This window comes from Paralichthys olivaceus, chromosome 9 (assembly GCF_024713975.1).
Source record: "Paralichthys olivaceus isolate ysfri-2021 chromosome 9, ASM2471397v2, whole genome shotgun sequence".
Classification (NCBI taxonomy): Eukaryota; Metazoa; Chordata; class Actinopteri; order Pleuronectiformes; family Paralichthyidae; genus Paralichthys; species Paralichthys olivaceus.
Genome location: NC_091101.1, coordinates 15,020,326 through 15,041,110, shown reverse-complemented (window position 1 = coordinate 15,041,110; position 20,785 = coordinate 15,020,326). Strand labels below are relative to the sequence as shown.

General features: G+C 40.8%; 3 protein-coding genes across 6 annotated transcripts in view; 2 read left to right on the top strand and 1 right to left on the bottom strand.

Annotated features, from left to right (window-relative positions):
* The window catches only part of LOC109642290 (zinc-binding protein A33-like), a 45,595-nt gene extending 43,632 nt beyond the window's left edge, over nt 1–1,963 (top strand). The window contains exon 6 of one of the 2 annotated variants that reach the window (XM_069531801.1): nt 52–1,963. In XM_069531801.1, coding sequence (XP_069387902.1) covers nt 52–614 — 563 coding nt within the window. In that variant the 3' untranslated portion in view covers nt 615–1,963. Of the gene's footprint in view, nt 1–48 lie in introns of both variants that reach the window. The other variant, XM_069531800.1, reaches the window with a different exon arrangement.
* A 154-nt stretch (nt 1,964–2,117) lies between these two features.
* cabp2b (calcium binding protein 2b) lies at nt 2,118–18,973 on the top strand. 3 transcript variants are annotated; one of them, XM_020084337.2, is made up of 7 exons: nt 2,118–5,067; nt 6,018–6,296; nt 16,260–16,290; nt 16,384–16,518; nt 16,787–16,896; nt 17,328–17,475; nt 17,563–18,973. In XM_020084337.2, the coding sequence occupies exons 1-7, from the start codon at nt 4,984–4,986 to the stop codon at nt 17,586–17,588; spliced, it is 813 nt and encodes a 270-aa protein (XP_019939896.2). In that variant the 5' UTR covers nt 2,118–4,983; the 3' UTR covers nt 17,589–18,973. The 3 variants fall into 3 exon arrangements, with proteins under 3 accessions (XP_019939896.2, XP_069387908.1, XP_019939904.1); XM_069531807.1 differs by lacking the exons at nt 2,118–5,067; nt 6,018–6,296 and adding exons at nt 13,012–13,416; nt 14,419–14,622; XM_020084345.2 differs by lacking the exons at nt 2,118–5,067; nt 6,018–6,296 and adding an exon at nt 13,014–13,416.
* On the bottom strand, nt 18,677–20,461 carry LOC109627652 (beta-crystallin B1-like). Its single transcript, XM_020084357.2, has 6 exons — nt 20,402–20,461; nt 20,100–20,197; nt 19,891–20,009; nt 19,682–19,814; nt 19,455–19,597; nt 18,677–19,364 (listed from the first exon to the last, which is right to left on the bottom strand). The coding sequence occupies exons 2-6, from the start codon at nt 20,190–20,192 to the stop codon at nt 19,193–19,195; spliced, it is 660 nt and encodes a 219-aa protein (XP_019939916.1). The 5' UTR covers nt 20,193–20,197; nt 20,402–20,461; the 3' UTR covers nt 18,677–19,192.
* Nucleotides 20,462–20,785: the final 324 nt, after the last annotated feature.

Here is a 20,785-nt window from a genome sequence, read left to right as displayed (position 1 = left end):
CATCTCTGTTGCTTCATTTTCTCCTTTTCTTAACTGTCACTCTCTCAGCAGTCACAGCGGTGACCCTCAACCCGGACACAGCCTACCCCTGCTTGTGGGTTTCCCCGTGTTGCACCAAAGTCCAGGTGGGCAAAATCCAGCCCAACCTGCCCAACAACCCGGAGCGCTTCACCCGCTACAACATCGTCCTGGGCTCCGAAGCCTTCTCCTCTGGCAGACACTACTGGGAGGTGGAGGTTGGCTCCAAGACTGCGTGGGGTCTAGGTGTGGCCGCAGCCTCGGTCAACAGGAAGGAGGACATCAGCCTCTGCCCGGACGACGGTTTCTGGACCCTCGTGCTGAGGGACAACGGTGATGGCACCAGTGAGTACGAAGCGTGCACCGACTCAGAGGACAGCTTGTTGTATCCCTCCAAACCCCCCAGGAGGGTGGGGGTCTATCTGGACTATGGTCGAGGTGAAGTGGCGTTTTACGATGCGGGAGACATGAGTCACCTCTTCACCTTCTATGATGCGAAATTCAGCGAGCCGGTTTTCCCATATTTTAACCCCTGGCCAATTATCAACGGATACAATTGGGAGCCGCTCACCATAGTAACACCACACTGGAGATAATCGCTCTTCTTTTTATCATATGACCCAACAGACTCAGAATTCAGAAGAGATTCAGCAGCAGATGAAGTCAGATGGACTTGAGCTTTCACACATTTGCCTTGTTATAAAGATTCAGCTGAATTAATTATGTGGTGTTGATTAACATGCAGGTGATTATAACATTCTTGTAAAACTGTAAATGCAAAGATGGAACTTAAAGCTGAGACGAATGAGGACATGGCTGGTGATATTCAACAGTTTCTTATTGTCGACAAGTTCCTGTGAAATTACCATTTTCCTGTTCATTCGACCTATTTATACCCTAACCCCACACTGTGGCTCTGGATAACACACACACACACACACACACACACACACACACACACACACACACACGGTTGTTTTATTTTGAGTAAATCCCACTCACACTCTGCCTCTGCCGTGAATACTCACTAAAGTACCAAATATGTATTAATCCACAGCTGAAAATAGTCCCTAATAAATCAGCCATTTTCTCCTTTTTGAAAAACCTTTGCTAAAAATGCCGTGTCCAGCTGTTGGAGGGAATCACTTTGACTATTTCTTTTACATTTTAATGGATTTACCTATTTGTGGAATTGTTTTTTTTACAATTCTTTATTATCTACTTCAGTAGAAATGAATGGGGTTTGGTGATAACAGCCAATAAGTAGAACGGGTTTTATCATGGGGGCCTTGATACATCCAGGATGAGATGGAACCAAAATGTCACCACACATGACCAACCTGAGTCCAGGCTGTATGTCTCTGTGGGATAAAGGAGATTAACGTCTCCTCTGACTTAACAGAACTTGAACTTAGGGAAACATTCACTCGTGACTGGTTTTGGTCTTTTCAGGGAACTTGTTCACAAGAATACACTTTTTCTCCTTTTATTTTTCCTTACATTTTTTGTATTGGTCCTGAAAAATAGGTAACATGTATTGATTTTGAGAAATGTAATCAAAGACTTTATTGGTAGAGTCTTGGCAGAAAGGTTTTAAATTTTATAAAAAATGAATGTTGCTAAAATATCTTACTGCATGTTTTTTTAAACAACATTTAATAACATAGCAACATCATATCTTATTGCTCTTTTTATATATATCTTGTGTTATAATTGTTTTTACATGTACATCTAAAGCAATGATGTGTATCGCAGAACAGTGACTTACAGTCTTTACATTAACACCTCTGACCTCTCACCCAGTCACATGTGTCCAACACTACACCTCTAACATGTCATTTACATACGTTCTCTTGTTTAAGGCACATCCACGTTAAGATCAGAGGAAACACTGTGCAGGTATTTGACCTGAGAGTTTAATAAAATGATTAAATGTCTTGCTGAAGTTGTTGTTGGTACATTTGATTCCACCAGAGGGCATCCCAAACTAATTTTGAATGCAGCATCATCAGTGGTCGCTATAATGCACAACTCTGAGCTGCTTTTATGAACCGTGCAGACGATAAACTCAGCCTCCACAGCAGGGTTATTACAGTTAACGAAAACTAAGACTAAAACTAAAACTAGCAATGAAAAAATAATTTAGTTCACTGAAATAAAAAAAAAACGAAAATTAAATAAAAACTACAATGAACAATGCAAAACTAACTAAAACTAAACTGAATTGCAGATAAATTCAGCTTCGTTTTCGTTTCGTTTTCTCCCTCGATTACTGCCTGTCCTGCAGGTGATGGTTAAAGAATTAAATTAAAGGACTTGATAAACCATATTTGGTGTCACACATTGTTTCATCCTTTTTCAGCTTCTAAAAGTCAAGGCTTTCTCTTAATACCTGGAAAAACTAAAACTAAGACTAAAACTAAACTGAAAGTAGTCGATTCCTCAAAATAAAAACTAAACTAAAACTACAAAATCACTTGTTGAACTAACTAAAACTAAACTGAAATAAAAAAGCAAACTGAAAAGCTAAATAAAAATAAAAACTAATGAACATTTCAAAACTATAACCTTGCTCCACAGCCCACCCAAAGCTTTTATGAGAGGAGAAAAATCTTAAGTAGTTATACAGGATTATTTTTCAACATTTATTAATTTTCTTCTATGGTCCTAGAACTAGAATGGTACTCAGTAGAGCAGAGACCTCCACTAAGGCCCAACAGTCCCCATTAAATTCAATCAAGCTGCACCAAATTCCCCACACTACCTGAACATTTCATGATTTCGTGTTGCCCAGATGTAATTAGCAGTTTCTTCTAATCAGTTGATTATCTCTGGCTTCACTCTGGGTGTTGAGTTTGGTGTTTACCTGTCATGGATATACTCACATCGACTGCTGTTCCTCCTTCACCATCCAGTTAAGCTTCAGGTTAATGAGTCAGCTCGTGCCAGTCGAGCAGAATCTGTGACTACTATTACGAACAAATAAGTAATGAGAAATAGTCTGACCTAAATAACTGTATCTGTTATCCGTGAAGCTTAATCTGTGTGTCATCTGCCCATAAATTAACCAGTTTAATCAATGAATCGGTCCAGGCCTTCTCTCCTCTAACTGTCCTGATCGGTAATTAGATATTGTTGTGGCTTGATCAACATGCGGTAACACAAGCTCTCACTTCTACATTACTACTCAGCGGCCTCTCCTCCTGTCACTTGGTCCTTGATCGGTTTCAGGAAGTGTCAAGGTGAAAGACAAGTCGCAGGAGAAAAAAGGTAGAAAAGTTTTTGCCACTTTTTTTTTTTTTAAGAAAATCTATTTTGTCCATCCCTCGTCGCTCATTTCTCTTTTCATCCTCTTCATCCTCTTCATCTCTCCTCCCTCGGATGACTGATCTGTTCCCAGAATAGTACAAACTCTATTTTTAACCCAGCTTTGCTTTTTTGTTCCGGTAACGGATCTCTTTTCTGCCTCCACTAAAGAATTTGTCTCTCCCCTCTGATCAATAATCAATGAGGAGAGGGAGCTGAAGAAAGATGGAGAGGCAGTTGAAAGATGACACTGAAAAGAATGATGGAGACCTCATCAGGAGCTGGAGGGATGTCAAGTTATACGTTATCCCCAACTGTGGAGAATAGACACCATCAGGGTTTCAGTTTGGAAGACGAATGTTTAATGTCAAATAAAAGGAGGGAAAGCAGGAGAGGCCGAGATTGAGGGATATTTCAGGAAGGAGCAGAATAGAGGAAGAGGTGAGATGTTTTATCAACTCAAAACATTCACATTTTCCACTGGAAAACAGACAAACTGATGAGAGATGTTAGACATAGAAAAGTGAGATGTTTGTTGTTTTTACATACAGTAAAAGCCAGAAAGCTAAGGGCTGCTTTACAGACCTGAAAACCACATTAACATGATCACACGCTTGCCTGAACATTGGTGTCTAAAAAAAGAGGTCAGTGGTGACACCTGAGTGTGCTCAGTCATGCTTCCTGGATAAGATTATACATGCAGGACAACACAGAGCTGATGTGTAGCTATGCAGAATAGTCTTTCATCATCACGCATAGTGTCGTGGCTGAGTCTCTTTCTTTCTCTCTCTCTCTCTTCATGTCACTAAACAAATACCTGACCCGGCCACCTCTGACAAAAATCCAATTTGTATTACAACAAAGGCTCCAGATATGACAGAGGGGAGGACAGAGGATTTATAGTGAGAGACATGGGGGGGGAGAGGGGATTTACAAGAAAGAGACAATGGAACGAGGGTGAGTAAGAAGAGACATGACAGAAAAACAGTTTGACTCAAAAGTGCCTTCAAGGATGATACACCAGCGCCATGAGGTAATTAAAACCAAAAGGCCCAGACAACAACAGGAGTGTTCACCGGTGATGAAGGGAAAGAGATGGAAAAGGGGGGAGGAAGAGAGGGAGGGGTTGACGTGTTACAGGTAGATAATGCAAGCGAGGTAAAGTTCAGGGGGTATTGAGTGTCACGTAAAGGACCAGGCATAGCGAGTGGAGCCAGAAGTGCAGGAATTCAATCCCAGTGCCAAGACATCAGCTGATGTTAAAAACCTTCCTCACCTGCGCCCCAGCAGAGAGATATAGACAGAGGACCGCGCATCACTGAGGAAAACCGACCAGGGCTGAGAGCAGCAAGCAAGAAACAGGAGGACAGAGGATCTGCTATTTTCAACTATTATTTTTTATTTATTCCTTTCCACTTTTTAAAACTGGAAAGAAGAAACAGCCTCTGCACTGAGGGAACAACATTTAAAGTCATTTTTGAGAGAATTTGATCAATGTTGGGAAGTTTTAGTGCATAAAGCAAAAAAAAAAAAAAAAAAGGCAGCTTCTGCAGAAGAGAGAGGAGAGGAGCAGGGACCAGGGAAGAGAGTGTGTGAGGGTGAGGGAGGGGGAGGTAGAGCGAGAGGGAGAGAGAGGCTGCATCAGCCTGTGACACCGAGATGTTCATGATCATTCGAGAGCCGTCCGCCACAGGAGGCGGTCCTGCAGCGATGAGCGCCCCACAAGAGAGGAGCGCAAAACAGGTGTGTGTGTTCTTCTCTGTCCAGATATATTAGACTGTTGTGTGTGTGTGTGTGCAAAGTATTCATGTGTGTTATTTTCCCTGTCAAGCTGTTCTGTTACTATATATATTCTAGGCTCTGTGTGTGTATATATGCCACTGAATGTGCACAAAGAGCTGGAGGAATTTAGTTTTGCGTGAGTTAAAGTTTTTAGAAGAATGAAATTATTGGAAATGCTCCTTTATCAGTCTATCTAAGTCTTGATAAAAAAAAACATCTTAAACATTTAGATATCAGAACTGGTGCATAAGAACGTGGCTGGTTTTCCTATTCCATGAAAGGTTGCAGTTTTTTGGGCATTTTTATAGAGAAGGTCATTTATATATAAGTATATATATATATATATATATATATATATATATATATATATATATATATATAAAACACCTTCCTGGGTCAGATGTCAAACATAGTGATTTAATACAGTAAATTAGATTCTAAAGGGTCACAGTGAATTCTCAAGTAGACAGAACATTTTTCACATCGAGACATGTGAACCACACAACACTTTATTTGCATTTTTGTGCACAGATGTACACAAATGGTGTGTCCATTAGTTGTGATGTTGTAAGACAAGAAAATACGTTATAAGATAAGTTGTTAATAAGATCAGATGTTATGAGATAAGATAAGATGTTATAAGATGAGGTAAGGTAACATAAGATGATATGACATAAGATAAGATGTTAAAAGATCGGATGTTATGACACAGGATAAGACAAGATAAGGTAAGACAAGACAAGATTTTCTAAGATAAGATGTTTTGAGGTAAGGTAAGATAAGATAAGATAAGATAAGGTGATGTGGGATAAGATAAGACAAGATAAGATAAGGTAATGTAAGGTAAGGTAAGGTAAGGTAAGGTAAGATAAGATAAGAAAATATGACCCCTCCAACCCCTCCCCCCTTAGGTGCAGGCTGCCATTAAGAAGAAGATGCAGAAGCAGAGGAAGCGGACCAACGAGCAGGGAGGAGGAGGCGGTGGAGGAGATCAGGCTGCTCCTCCTCAGCCTGCCCGCCGTCAGAAATCCAGTCAGGTCTCTCAGATGACCCCGACGACAGAGGACAGAGAGTCGCTGGAGGAGAGGCTGGAGGAGATGATGGAGGGTCGACAGAGGAAAGAGAAGGGCAAAGAGAAGGTGGCGGAGCACGTCGACCTGCTGCCCATAGTGGACTCTGTGTTCGGACAGGTAGGAGCCACCTGCTGCAGTGTGAGGGACTCATGAGTTCATCTGTGGGCATCTCTGGGTGCGTGTGGGTGCGTGTGAGTGTGTGTGTGTGTGCGTGCGTGCGTGCGTGCGTGTGTGTGCGTGCGTGCGTGCGTGCGTGTGTGTGTGTATATGTGCTGCATCAAGTTCTCCAGCTGATTGAATGTCTCGCCACTGCTGAAACCCTAGCTCTCCGGCTCAAATTGAACACCTGGCTGTGCTGCAGCTCATCCCTGACGTCTGTGATCTGACACGTCACATTGGCATAAAGCTAAATTCATCATAAACACACACATTAACCATTCTGATTTGAACCCCTCCTACCGGATATGGCAGGAGCTGCACATCTCCAGGGCCTAAAGCTATAAGGACGGAGATAGCGTTTGTTTGTGTGGATTTAAGCTCCTTTACTTTAGGAAACATTAAGTGTAATCCGTAACAGATACAGCAATGGTCAGCCAGCACCCTATCTGTGCCGCCATTGTATCAGCTCGGTATCGAATGACATCCCATAATTCACTTGGTAAGCAGTGACACATGACACGGCACGTAAGGCCACACTATTACAGCATCTGTCACCCCCGGGGTCAGACATGTGGTGTGACAAAGTGGTGTGTGTGTGTTTGTGTGTATGAAAATGAAATCAAAAGAGATTACACAGAAGTTAAAACCTCACACAATCACACGCTCACACACACACACACACACACTGGCACGCTCACACACACACACACACACTCACTCGCACACTCTCACAGTCACTTTCTCTCACACACAATCATACACCCACTCACTCCCACTCACTCACACACACACACATACACGCTCACTCACACACACACACACACACTCATTTACAAACACACTGACTCAAACACACTCACACTTACACACACTCACTCACTCACATCCACCTGAACACGTCAGCAAACTCTGGAGGGGGTAATGATGATGATGATGATGACGACGATGAGGGAGGCCGAGGTTAGAAACAGGAAATCAATGTAAAGAGAAAATAAATGTGATGTCAACTGTGATGTAAGTGATCCAAAATAAGAGAGAGTGAGTGGGAGAGAGGACAGAGTCGAGGCAGAAGAGAAGATTTATCTTGTTTCACAGGAGGGTCTTTCAGGGTCTGTGGTTGTGTAAAGCTTGTGTGTAACAGACGAGTCATAGACACTGAACACAAGTGAAACTGAAACAGACGGGCATCAAGAAAGACTCATTACTTATTTCATAAAGCAAACATTATGTCGTATCACTTGATACCATTGATTTATTATTATATTTAGTATAGAATAAAAACATATCATTTGTTAGAGTATAATAAAGTTATACTACACTCAAGATCATTAAAATGCTGCATATATGGTGATGTGTAAATAATATTACTGTAATATATTAATATAAAAATAATGATATGTAAAATGGGCATGTTATATACAGGTATCTATAACACAAAAACCTCTGAAAGTGGCCAAAATGAATCTTTAAACTTTTAAAGATTTTTATATTTTCAAATTGTTATACACCTGCCTTCTTTTTCTGTTGATTATTGGAGCTTTACAATGTGTGTGCGTGCGTGTGTGTGTGTGTGTGTGTGTGTGTGTTATCTGGGTGCACATTTCACTTTTTTGCATATCCATCATCTGCTGTGCTCACGCTCTTCATCCTCTTTTAGTAACATTAACTGGTGATGATTCGTTAGAAATGAGCCTCCAATCAAATCCCATTATATGTAGGAAATTAAAAAATACTGGTGCTACTAAAGAAATAAAATGTTGAAATACTATTAGCTCTATTTACATTTCACAGGTCGAGTAATATCTAGGTAATATTGCACTTGTTCACACGAGATCAACAAATAAAATATACTTTTTAGATGAAATCGCATAGTAGAGTAGTAAAAATTATTCTTAAATATTTAATTCAATCAATACCCCCCCCCCCCCCCCCCCCCCCCCCCCCCCACGCTCCATCTATCGGACCTGTTCTAATCTTTCTCTGATTGACAGCTCTTGGTACTGGACCCTGCCAATGTACAAGTGACACCAAATCAGCGCACACACACACACACACTATCACAGTAACATAAGCCTCAGTGTGTGTATGTGTGTGTATGTGTATGTGTGTGTGCATGTGGGTGTGTGTGCAGACTGAATCAACCAGGTAATGAATCAGGCTTAATGGATCAGTTGTCATGAGTTATTCATGTGGTTGCTGGTGTCAGTTTTGTTGAAAACATGAAGTTGATGATAACGAGCTCATCTAGTTGTTTTGTATGGAGCTGATAATTCTTCACTATACATCTGGTACACAAACACTATCATGTGCAATTCTACTAAAAGCTTCACAATAAAACTTGGAGTTTGAAGTGTTTTGTGGAACATTTCAGTGTCTAAATTCATATTAGTGAGGTCTAAATTAAATTTGGTATGGAAGTGGACTACATACATGAACGGTAGATTACAAGAAACACCTCTGAATTTAATCCAATACAACACCACCGCTAAATATAAGCTTGATGCTAAAATATTCAATTAAATTCAAACATCCATGAAAGTGTCAGAAAACACTTTGAACATCGAAGCCATCAGAAAGGTAGAAATTGAGATAGAACAGTATTTTCACACTGTGCAGTTCATTGTGCAAAGGAACTCCACAAGGACAGTCAGCAGTAACAATGGAAGTCAGGCAAATATGAGCTTTTTATGCAGCTCAGGGGGTTAAGAGGGTCGTCCACTGAGCAGAGGATGGGTGGTTTGATCCCCAGCTCCTCCAGTCTGCTTAACTTTTACGCTAACAAAGTGTGAATGGTGAGAGCCAGAAAAGACAGAGCATGTGCATGTATGAATGTGTGTGAATAGGACTTTTACTTTGAGTGGACGATAAGAGAATAGCTTGTATAAATACAAACAAAACACAAGTTCAAAGATGTAATGCTTTTCTGGCCTGTCATATTTCAGATGTAATATTTTAATTCATTAAAAAGTCTTTTTTCAGATGTGAAAATTAGTTTTCTGGTGTAAATAGCAATAATTATAAAAAGCACATTTGTATGAAAATTGCTAATTTAGTCCAGATTATAAAATGTAGCTGTAGATATTTGGTGTCATAAACCCCAAAACATAAAATGGTAGTGATCTGGGAGTAATAGTCATTTTTATATTTTGCTTGAGGATTAGATGATTTAAAAGAGACTCTTGTTTCACACGCTGTCATTGTCATACTTGTCTCCAGGCTACAGCAAGATCACTCACAATTAGAGTTTCTCATTTCAAACAGCCGGTTTCTACTTAATAACTTTTTCCCGGTTACATTTCATTAACAGTGGTTGCTCTTGAGCTGCACGCCAGGCAACGAAGGCTCAATCTGTGCAGAAGTTGTGCTAAAAATAGAGGTTGAATCATTACTGTAGGTCCTCACTGCAGCAGCTGTCGCATAAAACTCAGTTGTTAGACCTGTCCTAAAGTGGCCTCTGGTGGTGACTGCTGCTCATTACAAGAGGCTGACCCGGCTGAAAGAGAGGCCACTTTCATCTTATGATCCAAAAGGGTTCCGAGCTACTCAGTCTTATGAGGAGAATACTTTGGGGTTTACACTTATTTTACTGAATCAAGACATTGTTCTTTTTTAATAAAGGTCCTGCACTCTTTTACTTTACTGATTCAACCTCTCAGGTCTGTGTATAACTTTGCATGACTGAAGAATGGTGTGTGTTTGTAAAAAGGTAGAGCAATACCAATTTACTGTATCAACTTTAAACTTGATTGATCACTTTGGTGTCCTCAACTTGTTTCTGCTGCCCCCCAGAGGCCAATAAACAGCAGGTTTAGGATCCAACTGTGATTGAGTCAATGTATCTCCAGCAAGTTAAAAACAAAATAATCAGATTGCTTCACACATTTGTTTTAAGTGAGAAACAATATTTTGAATGCAGAATATCTAACGTCATTATTTCACATTTGTTCACAAACCATTTCAACGACACAGACTTCACACATGATTCATTCACGCTGACACAGTAAAACAATAATCCATCCACACCACTTATCAATTGAGGGTCATGGGGGAGCTGGAGCCAATCCCAGCTGACATTGGGCGAGATACAGGGAATTGCTGAGGGGACTGTGTTAACCACTGCACCACCGTGCCACTTTAAAGTAAAAATACTTCTACTTCCCCCAGAAAATATTATTTCTATTGTCAGTGTATCTCTACTTTCACATCGTAGTATAGACTTACATATTCAACAGTACTACCAACAGATATTGGATACACACACAAGCTGTAGTCTCCATATGGTGTACTTTAGGAAGCAGAATGCCAGATCTGCTTTTGGAGGGATTTGTTGACAGATGCTTTGTACGAGCTCAGCCGCTCACTTTACACTGCACTCACAACCTCGACGTGTGATTTTAATGTTGTCCGTATTCATTTATCTGGGGAGGACTCAGACTACATCCGACTCCTGCTGAGCGTGACCCGAGACAACTCTGACCGGAGACTGAAACTCTGGGTGTCTGAGCGTCTTGCGTAATGTCTCTTTCTGTGATGCACCAGTTCTTTTCTCATTAATTTGAGGGTTTAAAATAATCTAAACCACAAAACATTTCGTGGAAAACAAAAGCAAACACTAGCTGAGAAACTTCTAGGAATCTCAACACAAAGGTTTCTACTTTGACCATCACATGTACTTCACACTAAACTAGATTTTAGGATGAAACGTTTAATTCAGTTTGAGCTCCAAGTTGTCATGAAACATACACATCGTGGATTCCCCTCAGTTTTAGAAATATCTGATGTATTCTCCACACATCTAAACCTGTGATCTTTAGTGTCTGCGATTCATTTTGTTGATTTTCTATTTATGCGAAAAGTTTCATCTTTCTTTTATCCAAGAAAAGTTGAATCAAGGGCAGCTGCTCTTGGTTTTAATTGAGTATTCACTCTCAGTTCAGCTTTTCTTGCATAAGAGGACAGAGAATCATCTTTGGTGTATATGCAGAATTGATCTTGACATGTTTTACATACTCGTCCCATCTAATGTTTAATATTTTCACATCTGGATTTAGTCCAAGTTAAACATACAGAAGTTGAAATCAGTTGAATACAATAAACTTTATTGGCATGACCATCACATCACAATATTGTAGACAATTTGAGGATCAAACTGACAGTAGGAATGTAAAAACACTAGATAATAATAAGCAATTGAACATGTGGTCAGGGCTCTAAATGGGTTCATTTGGTTTGCACAAAACCACCACCTGGGGGGAATGGCAACATCCACAGTTTAAACAACCTTCTCTGGACACCAATCAATAACAAGTAATTACTGATGAGAGGCAGAGATGTGCGTTTGTTTTTTCACAAAGAATTTTATTGACAAAACTCAAAATAGAATAGTGTCTGGAGCTGAAAGGGAGAAACAAAGAATCAGAAAAATATTATTTGTTGCAAACAGGATTAAAAGTAAATTTTATTATGTTACTCTAAAATCTTAACAAATCTCTGGGGGGCTGTGAGCTGAAGCCTCATGTGGAGAGGCAGTCTAACCAAAGGAGTGCCACCAGTTACTCACCCCGGGGGACTCACAGCAACGGTTCACGCAACACTCTTGTCCCAGTGCTAGGAATATAAGCATAAACAATACAATGGTAAACAATATAACCAATAATGGTGTAACCCAATTGTTCAATGAAAAAGATAATTCAAACAAACGAACTAAACAACTAAATAAATGCTGCCAAAAAGGAATAAAACCAATATTAAACAACAATACAGCAGCAGGTGAACCTAAGACAAAGCAGACTTTAGTTAGGCTGACCATGCTGCAGAAATACACATATAGCAATATGGGGGCCACCACTACTCAGCACCTCCAGTCCCTTGGCATGTGGCTCTCACAACCAGCACAACAGGGCACACGCAGGCTGGAATGGAGGCATTAAGTGTGCATGCCACAGAAAAGGAACCTGGCAGGGTAGAGAGTCACTTCAGCCACATACCTGTATAACCAGCAACCATAGCAGGTCAACAGCAGAGAGACAAACAGAGGCGCTCAGGTGCCTCATATAGCCTGGCTGAGTAGAGGAGGAGTCAAGGCTGGGGCTGCGTTCAGCACTGCTGCACACTATGTTCTCCTCTTTATATACAGTCTATGGTTCTCCCACAGTGAGGATTCTTCCTCACAGCAAATAGATATAAGAAATCAGATATTACATGTGATACCGATAGTTGTGCATTAACATCAAAATAAGCATGGTGGCACTAAGTTGAATTTAGAGGAATATTTTGCAGATTTCTGTCTGTGTCCCACTGTGTCTTCTTCTGTGAAAGGAAATACTTTTTTGACAATCAACACAGTTACACAAATGCAGGCCACAACACACTCTCGCCTCCTTTTTGTTCCTTCTCTTCCACCCCCTCATTGTATCCCTTTCCTGCGTTTCTTTTTATCAACCTATCTTCCTCTTTAATCTAAAATGGCAGGGATTAATCCCTGTGTGTTGAAGTGCTCTTAACACTTCCTCCCTAAAACTCTTTGCACTGTAGATGAAGTCATTGGAACCCTGATGCAACATGTGAGCGATAGAGAGGAGGAGAGGAGAGTGATAGAGAGAGGGGGGCTTTAGAGGGAGGAGAGACAGGGTGGGGATTATAAGCGTTGGTCAGCGTGAGAAGAGTCAGTGATGCTGCAGCAGTGAAGAGACACAGACTGAACTGGGTTCTGAGGAGTTTCTTCAGGTGGTTTGGTCTCGCGCTGCTTTTGTTTCTCCTGATGTTGGATCATCTGCAGTGATGCGTGGATTAGAGCTGGTTTTCCTCTCTGTGGCAGCAGATGTGACAAGCAGCATCATGGGACTCCCAGAAATGTTGGATAAAACTTGTTAGCTTGAGCCGGAGCTGGAACTCTGAAACCAAAAGAGACAAAGCAGATGATAAAAGGAGAAGGAAGAAATAAAAACTGACAAATAAGAAGAGGACAAAGTGTGCGATAGAGAGAGGGAGGAAAAGGGTCAGATTGCTCGTTGACTATAAGTGAAGGTTGGTGATGGGCAACTGCACCAAACCATCTATGAAAGATAAAATGAAGAAGGTAAGAGCTCTTCTTCTTCTTCTTCTTCTTCTTCTTCTTCTTCTCATTGTTGTTAGAGTCACTGGAGCTTAGATGCTTTTATTGCAATTGTCTTATTATAGACATCGATGTATTGATCATTTACATCTATGAAAATAATTTTGAGTTTCGATTTGATTGTGAAGTCATCATCACACACAGAACAGAGTAAACAAAGTGTAAACAGTCTTTACAGTATGTAGTGACTGAAAAGGCTCAGGTAGAAGCGATTGCTAATATACATGTACTGAATGTCTATGGATAATAATTTATATTTACAGAAATCATTTGAATATTTGATTTAAAGTATTGATTTTTTATCAATCAGTCATTATCATACATTTTGAAACAAGTATACACAATATGCAAATGCTTGTATATGCCTGCTCATATTCTTATTAAATCAAGGTACCCTCCAAAGTTCATTATTGATCTTTGGAAAACAGTTTATTTAGAAAAATTCACTGGTCACCTTGCTTCTATCTTATACTTATAAGATAAGAGAAGATATTATTATTAATGTTATATATTTGTGTGCAAATGTATGTGTTAGAATTGTTTGTTTTGAGCTTCTCGTATATAAATCATCTCCTTCATAGTTGCACTGTCAGAAGTCTGTAATGAAGGACACACTGTGTGTAGCGTCTTACGGTATTATGACACTTAGCAGAATGAACTCAGTGATGCTCAGTGTTGTGAGACCACAGCAGGACGGACAGAGAAGGAGAAGCTGAGATCAAGATGGTTTTTCGCAGCGAGGATAATATCTGATGTGAGTGGATTGCCTTGAAATAATAAGCAGCTTATGTAACGCAGGCTTACGGCCACATTCTATTTAATGTTTGCACGACTGGAAAACAGAGGGTCTTAACCTTGTTCCTTAAAAGATAGGATTGTTTTTTTCAATGTTTGAAGACAACAGGTACAGAGGCAGCGTGTGTGTCTGACAGTGAGAGTGGTTAACAACCTGGTCTGTCTCTAAAGGGGGTAATGGAGGGGTCCCAGCAGGAAAAAGTGGGGGCAGTGGGCCAGCAGGGTCTGCAGCCAGAGGGAGAGGAGGAGGATCAGGACGTGGAGGATAAGCCGTTCAAGGATCCTTTCGGTGCTCTGGTGAAGAACTGCAACATGCTGCACAACATTGTGGGCCCAGCCTGCATCTTCCTCAAACAGGGCTTTTCTCAGACACTCGTATGTAAAAGCAAAACAAAGTGTGCACACTGTGACCTCTCACAACCCCGGTGCAACTTTTCTTTCCCCAATCATTTCAAGTCATTTTCATCCTCACATTGTGGCTGAGCCTCCCTAAACTGTGTCATCCCTCACTCAGGGTCAGACGATCAAATCTCTTGGCACCTCACATGCTCAAAGAGGTCGATCGATCAGTTCCATGGAAAACTATTGACTAGATTTGTGGAGTCGTGCTCTAAAATGTGTTGCACAAGGTGATGTGGAGGACAGGGCTGCATTTACAACCCATTAGGTGGCCCCTCAGGGGGACAGGAACGGCTCCTAAAGCCTCTTGGTTCACTGCTTGACAGTTAGTCTGCTATAATTCTAATATGTAATATGTAAAAAGCATAGACTGATTACAAAGATGGACAATAGGACAGACCCCCAATATCGATTGCCCCCTGACATTAATAAAAAAAAATTGCTGTTTTTAATTTTCACCCCCTCCTGGTGAAAGTATATTCAGTTCTAATGTCACTTTATTAAAACAGTAATATAGTTCTGTAGTTTATGTTAACTCAAACCTCCAAGATACAACATGACATAATCAATGCGCCTTAAGCATAACGTGTGTTCATAATAGATTTATATATCGTTATATGCTGTTGTCAGCATTGCTCATTGTAAGATTCCTTGTTAACACATTGTCCTCTTATAATTCACTTTGACCTTGAGGTGTTTTTAATTTGTGATTTGAAAAATGTTTTATTTTTATCAGAGCAACCACAGTAAATAAAATGATTGCAGAGGATTTGTCCCATATATGTTGGTCCCTCTGTAAAGCTCTTATCTTAGCTGTGTGATCTGAATCACAACTTCCATTGTGTGAGTGTGTATGGGCAGGCTTGCGTGCGAAGCTCGAGCGCCATGTGCATCTGTGGATATACAGTAAATGTGTCCGAGGGTATCTTTAACTAAACCATCTAGATCTCCTAATCTCTAAATGTTGGTTGCCCGGCAACCATCCTCAAATAATGTGGTTACCACTGGTGATTTATACTACATGAATTTCCATACTGTATATATCATATTGTGTTTAACAATCTAATCCACATAGATTTAAATCCAAACAGTTTTTCATTTCTGTCTGAAGCAGCTTAGCGACATCTTTAATATCACACTGCACTGAATCCCTTCTTATCATTTCAAATGATATTGAATCATAAAACCTGATAAACAATCACATCTCATACATTTTCAACTCATTCAACTCAACTCTGGTCAGACTTCATGACTTCTGTCACACGTAACTGAAAATAGGTTTTTAACAATATGTATCTATCATTATTCAAAAAATATGAATAATGATAGATACATAATAATGATAATAATATTAATTAAACCATAACATAATTATAATTTTTCATGTTTGTTGGTGTTTTGATCACTTGACTCTTATGTCTGTGTTTCATTTCTTCCCGGTTCAATGTGCTCTTGTGTCGTGGTGAATGTGTGTGTGTGTGTGTTTAGATGGTTGTGTTGCTGCAATGATGAGTTACATCCAACATTGTTTACTTCTCTGTACAGTCAAATATTTTCAGCTTGTGAGTTTCTTACAGTGAGAGGTTAATGGTTGGATGTTCTCTCTCTGACAGGACCGAGAGCTGAGACCAGAAGAGCTTGATGGTGAGAATATTTATCTACAGCACATCACACTGTGACTCAACATGATAGTGCATGTCTATACATATTTCTGTTTTTTCTGTTTTTTTTATACAGAGCTGCGTGAGGCATTTGTGGAGTTTGACAAGAATAAAGACGGCTACATCAGTCATAAAGACCTGGGCGAGTGCATGAGGACCATGGGATACATGCCCACAGAGATGGAGCTCATCGAGCTGAGCCAGCAGATCTGTGAGTGGATGAGCAGCCTGAAACACAACAAGAACAAAAACAAGAATCGCACAGAACAGAAGAGAAAAGAGCAGTAACAGTAAAAGAACGGCACAGAAACCAAGAAGAAGACAGCAGATCAGAAAAAGAACAATAAGAGTATAACAGTGGAAGACCGAACAGAGCAAGAACAGAAAATAATAGAAGAGAGGAAAACAAAACAGAACAAGAACGATAAAACTCATGGAACTTATTAAAACTGCATGCATGATGTGTGTGTGAACTGTAGGTGGAGGTAAAGTGGACTTTGAAGACTTTGTGGAGCTGATGGGACCTAAGATGCTGGCAGAGACAGCAGACATGATTGGAGTCAAAGAACTGCGAGATGCATTCAAAGAGGTCAGGATTTCCATACTGTTCAAAAAACTGTCTCTCGGTGCATCGAGGCCTTTGGAGCATCTCCTCTGTTTTTTCTTCCACGACAAAACCTATGTAATGAATCAGACTCTTATCAGTGAAACAAGATTACTTGTAAGGCTATCAAGTTTCACGCTTGGCAAAATCGACACAACTTTTTCCATTAAAAAAGGTCATGCCAAAAAAAAGAAAACTTTGAGAATCACAGCACAAAGGGTAGATTTGGAGATTGTTATATTTTGTAGGATGTGACAATGGAGGATGCACTAAAAGCAAACTGATGCTTGGTGTGTTTAGTTTGATAGTATGAACACACTAGAATGGCACGCACTACTGCACATACCTCCACCAGGATCTTAAATTCAATCACATGCACACATTCATAATCCTGACTGTCTTCTCTTTGGTTCCAGTTCGACTCTAACGGTGATGGCCAGATCAGTTTAATGGAGCTGCGTGAGGCCATGAAGAAGCTGATGGGAGAACAGGTGACCAACAGAGAGATCAACGAGATCCTCCAAGATGTCGACCTCAACGGAGATGGTCTGGTGGACTTTGAGGGTATAAGAGGAAACTGTTTGCTTTTATGAGACCTCATAAAAAACAAACATTCATCCTCATCCTCCTCCCTCTTTCTTGTGTTTTCAGAGTTTGTGCGAATGATGTCCCGCTGACATGTTCAGCTGCCCACATGTCTGACGGAGAGACAACCATTATGCAACTGCTGGAAGAGAGAACATGCACGACATGTGCACATTCTTCATCTGCTCTCAAGAGTATTGCATCTAAAACTATATTTTTATATGGAATAAAGGAAAAAAAACTGCACAAACATTTAGCATTATAGCAGCTGTGACACATATCAGAAGCTTCTTAGACAACATTTCTGACTTTGTGTTTTTAGATGTATTTTTTACGAATCTGTTTATGTCCTCTAAGTGTTCAATCTTGTTTGTTAAAGTGTAAAGATTTTTCTAATTAAAGAAAAATGCAAACATTAAATGACTATCAAGATTATTTCAAGCAGGTTAACTTGTTAATGATACAATCATTAGGCTCCATATATACAGGCAAAAGAGGAGGTTTGTGGACTATAGAAGCAAAAGCATTTACAATGTAAAGAGAGTAAATAAAGAGAAGAAAGAATAGAAGAGAAGAGAAGAAAAGAGAATAGAAGAGAATAGAACAGAATAGAACAGAATAGAAGAGAAGAGAATAGAACAGAATAGAAGAGAAGAGAATAGAACAGAAGAGAACAGAAGAGAAGAGAAGGGAAGAGAAGAGAAAGCCTTTCTTGTCATTGAAAAAGCAGTACAAAGAAAAAAAAGAGGTGCTACTTCTGAAAACCAAGAAGAGTGGTTATCTCTTTGTTATTGCAGATAATAGATATTACACTTAAAAATGATGTGAATATATATGTTGACATACAGATTGTTTTTATGTTGGCTAGGCCCGAAGTCAAATGTATGATTTGAGGCTCCAAACGGTGACATCAACCACAGTCTCAACTAAGCTGCAGTGACAGATTATCACTGTAAGTTGAATTACATGTTACTTCAAATATCCTCATAATCATAATATTAAAAGGTTTCAAGCATGAAATGATATTTTTTAGTTTTTTAGTTTTATAATCCTCCAAAATGCTGAGCATTACAATAGTAGTGACTGATTAATGATTACTCACACTTTTTCATTTACCTGTGTGTTGTTCATCAACATTTTTATTCAGGTGTTTTTGTCATGAATAAGCAACAAGGACGACTTGTTTGAAATCAAGATTTTCCTTTTTATTGAAAACTTGGCCAGGATTCTGTACAGCAGAGAGGGTGTGCAATGCACAAGGGCAAGAAGGGGGGGCGGGGGGGCAGGGTAGGGGGCTCAAGGGACTCAGTTTCCCATGGTGCATCGTACCCTGAGCTGAGAATCATGTGTGTGTAAAACAGCAAGAGGCATTGTGTTTCCCTCTTTGGTGTCTCAGAGGACAGTGGCGGGGAATGGGGTGAGGGACTAAAAAAAGGAGAAAAGGGGGGAAAGTAGAGCTCAGCCCATAGGGGAGAAAGAGAAAAGTAGAGACAGAGAGGAATGGAGGATGGTGTCATGCTCCAGATGGTCCTTCCACTGAGGTGTCTCTGATCAGGGGCAGATCTACATCCTCACCCTTCCCCTCACTGTGTCAGATTGTACCGAGGTTAAGGCCTCAGACATCTCTCCCCCTTTCCCTCTTCCTCCGCCCCTCTCCCTCACCTCCGCTCTTTCTCTTTCTCTCCTTCCCTGAGCCTCACTTGCTGGCCATGGTGTAGCAGCCCTGTTGGTGCCACTGCATGTCACGGATACGCCTCACGGACTGGAACTGAGGATTGCGGGCACCATACTCGTTGAAGTGCCTGAAGTCGCCCTTCTCCAGCAGGTACTGGCTACCACGGTATCCAGGGAACTGGTATCCCACCCAGCTGGAGAAAAAGAGGAAACGTTTAATGATGTATTGAATGTCATTGAGCTCTTGCAACCACCATATTTATTCAACAGCATCAGAGACTCACGTTCCACAGCTGACAATGATGCTGCCAACTCTATCGGTGAAGCCATAGGAGAACAGGCTGGGAACGTCATCGTCCATGATCTCCATCTTGCGGCCCTTGAACTCTCCCACCTCATGCAGGCAGATCTTGTGCTTCTCAGGGTCCTGGAGGAGAAAAACACTGAGGTGAGAGAAGCGTCTGAAGCAAAAGAGAAGTAAAAAACATGAAGTAGTGAATTTTTATTTTACCATCCTGACGGGCCTGAAGGACAGCAGGTAGTCGTTCTTCTGGCTGTTGCTCCAGGAGTCCCAGCGAGGATACTCTCCCTTCTCCAGGATGTACATCTCACCACAGAAGTTCATCTGCTCAAAGCCCACGAAGCTGCAGATGAAACGAAATGTTAAGAAGTTTCCCTGCAAAGCTACAGATACAGATACTTCATCTTTGAGATACTTACGGTCCACACTCAACGCGCAGGGAGCGCACGCGGTCCATTCCCAACTCACACACATTCATGCACTCGTTGCTGATCTCGATCATGCGACCCTGGAAGTTCTCCTGGTCGAACACGTACATCTGGGGGAGACAGATGTTCACAGATGAGTCAGTGTGGCAAACAAAATATTTCTTCATTAATGTATATGAGCCTCTGTGAGAGCGTCTCACCTTGTAGGACATCATTCCCATCTCAGACTTCTTGCTCTGAGCAGCCTTCCCATCAGTCTGGGAAGAAGTCTTGGACTTATCTCCACTGGACATAATTACTGGGTGGAAAGAGAAACAAAAATGATGAGACAGTACAAACATGTAACAATTGGAAATAAAAGAATGCAACCGAAAGAAGGGAATGATACAGGATGGTTGTAAAACTGTGATAGATAATTAGTATCTGTATTTCCAGTCCAACCCTCCTGCTTTGTATCCCCACACACCTGCAGGTTTACAGTGTATGTGTGTGTGTACCTTACCGGTCTGTGTGTGTGATGCCTGTGCTGAGACTCACTCAGAGTGTGTGCGGCTCAGAGTGCGCCCCTCCCTTTTATACGCTGGCGCCCACAGGAGAGGGATTATGGGCAAAGAAACAAACCTGCTGAGGTCAGAGACGGGAGACAAAAGAAACCCCTCATCATCAGAGAGGGACGGACAGAGGGGGTGGGCAGAGGAGGACGGTCCTGTGACTAACACTAGTGGAAGTTTTCCATAATGTTATATTTCAGATTATTTTACTGTAATTTCACAGTGACGTGATTGTTGCTTTAGGAATATGGCTTCAAATGCTGGGTTTCCGATATAGTTGCAACAGTGTTATGTCATTTAATAGGAATGTTTCGTGCTACATTGTGTTTCCAGTC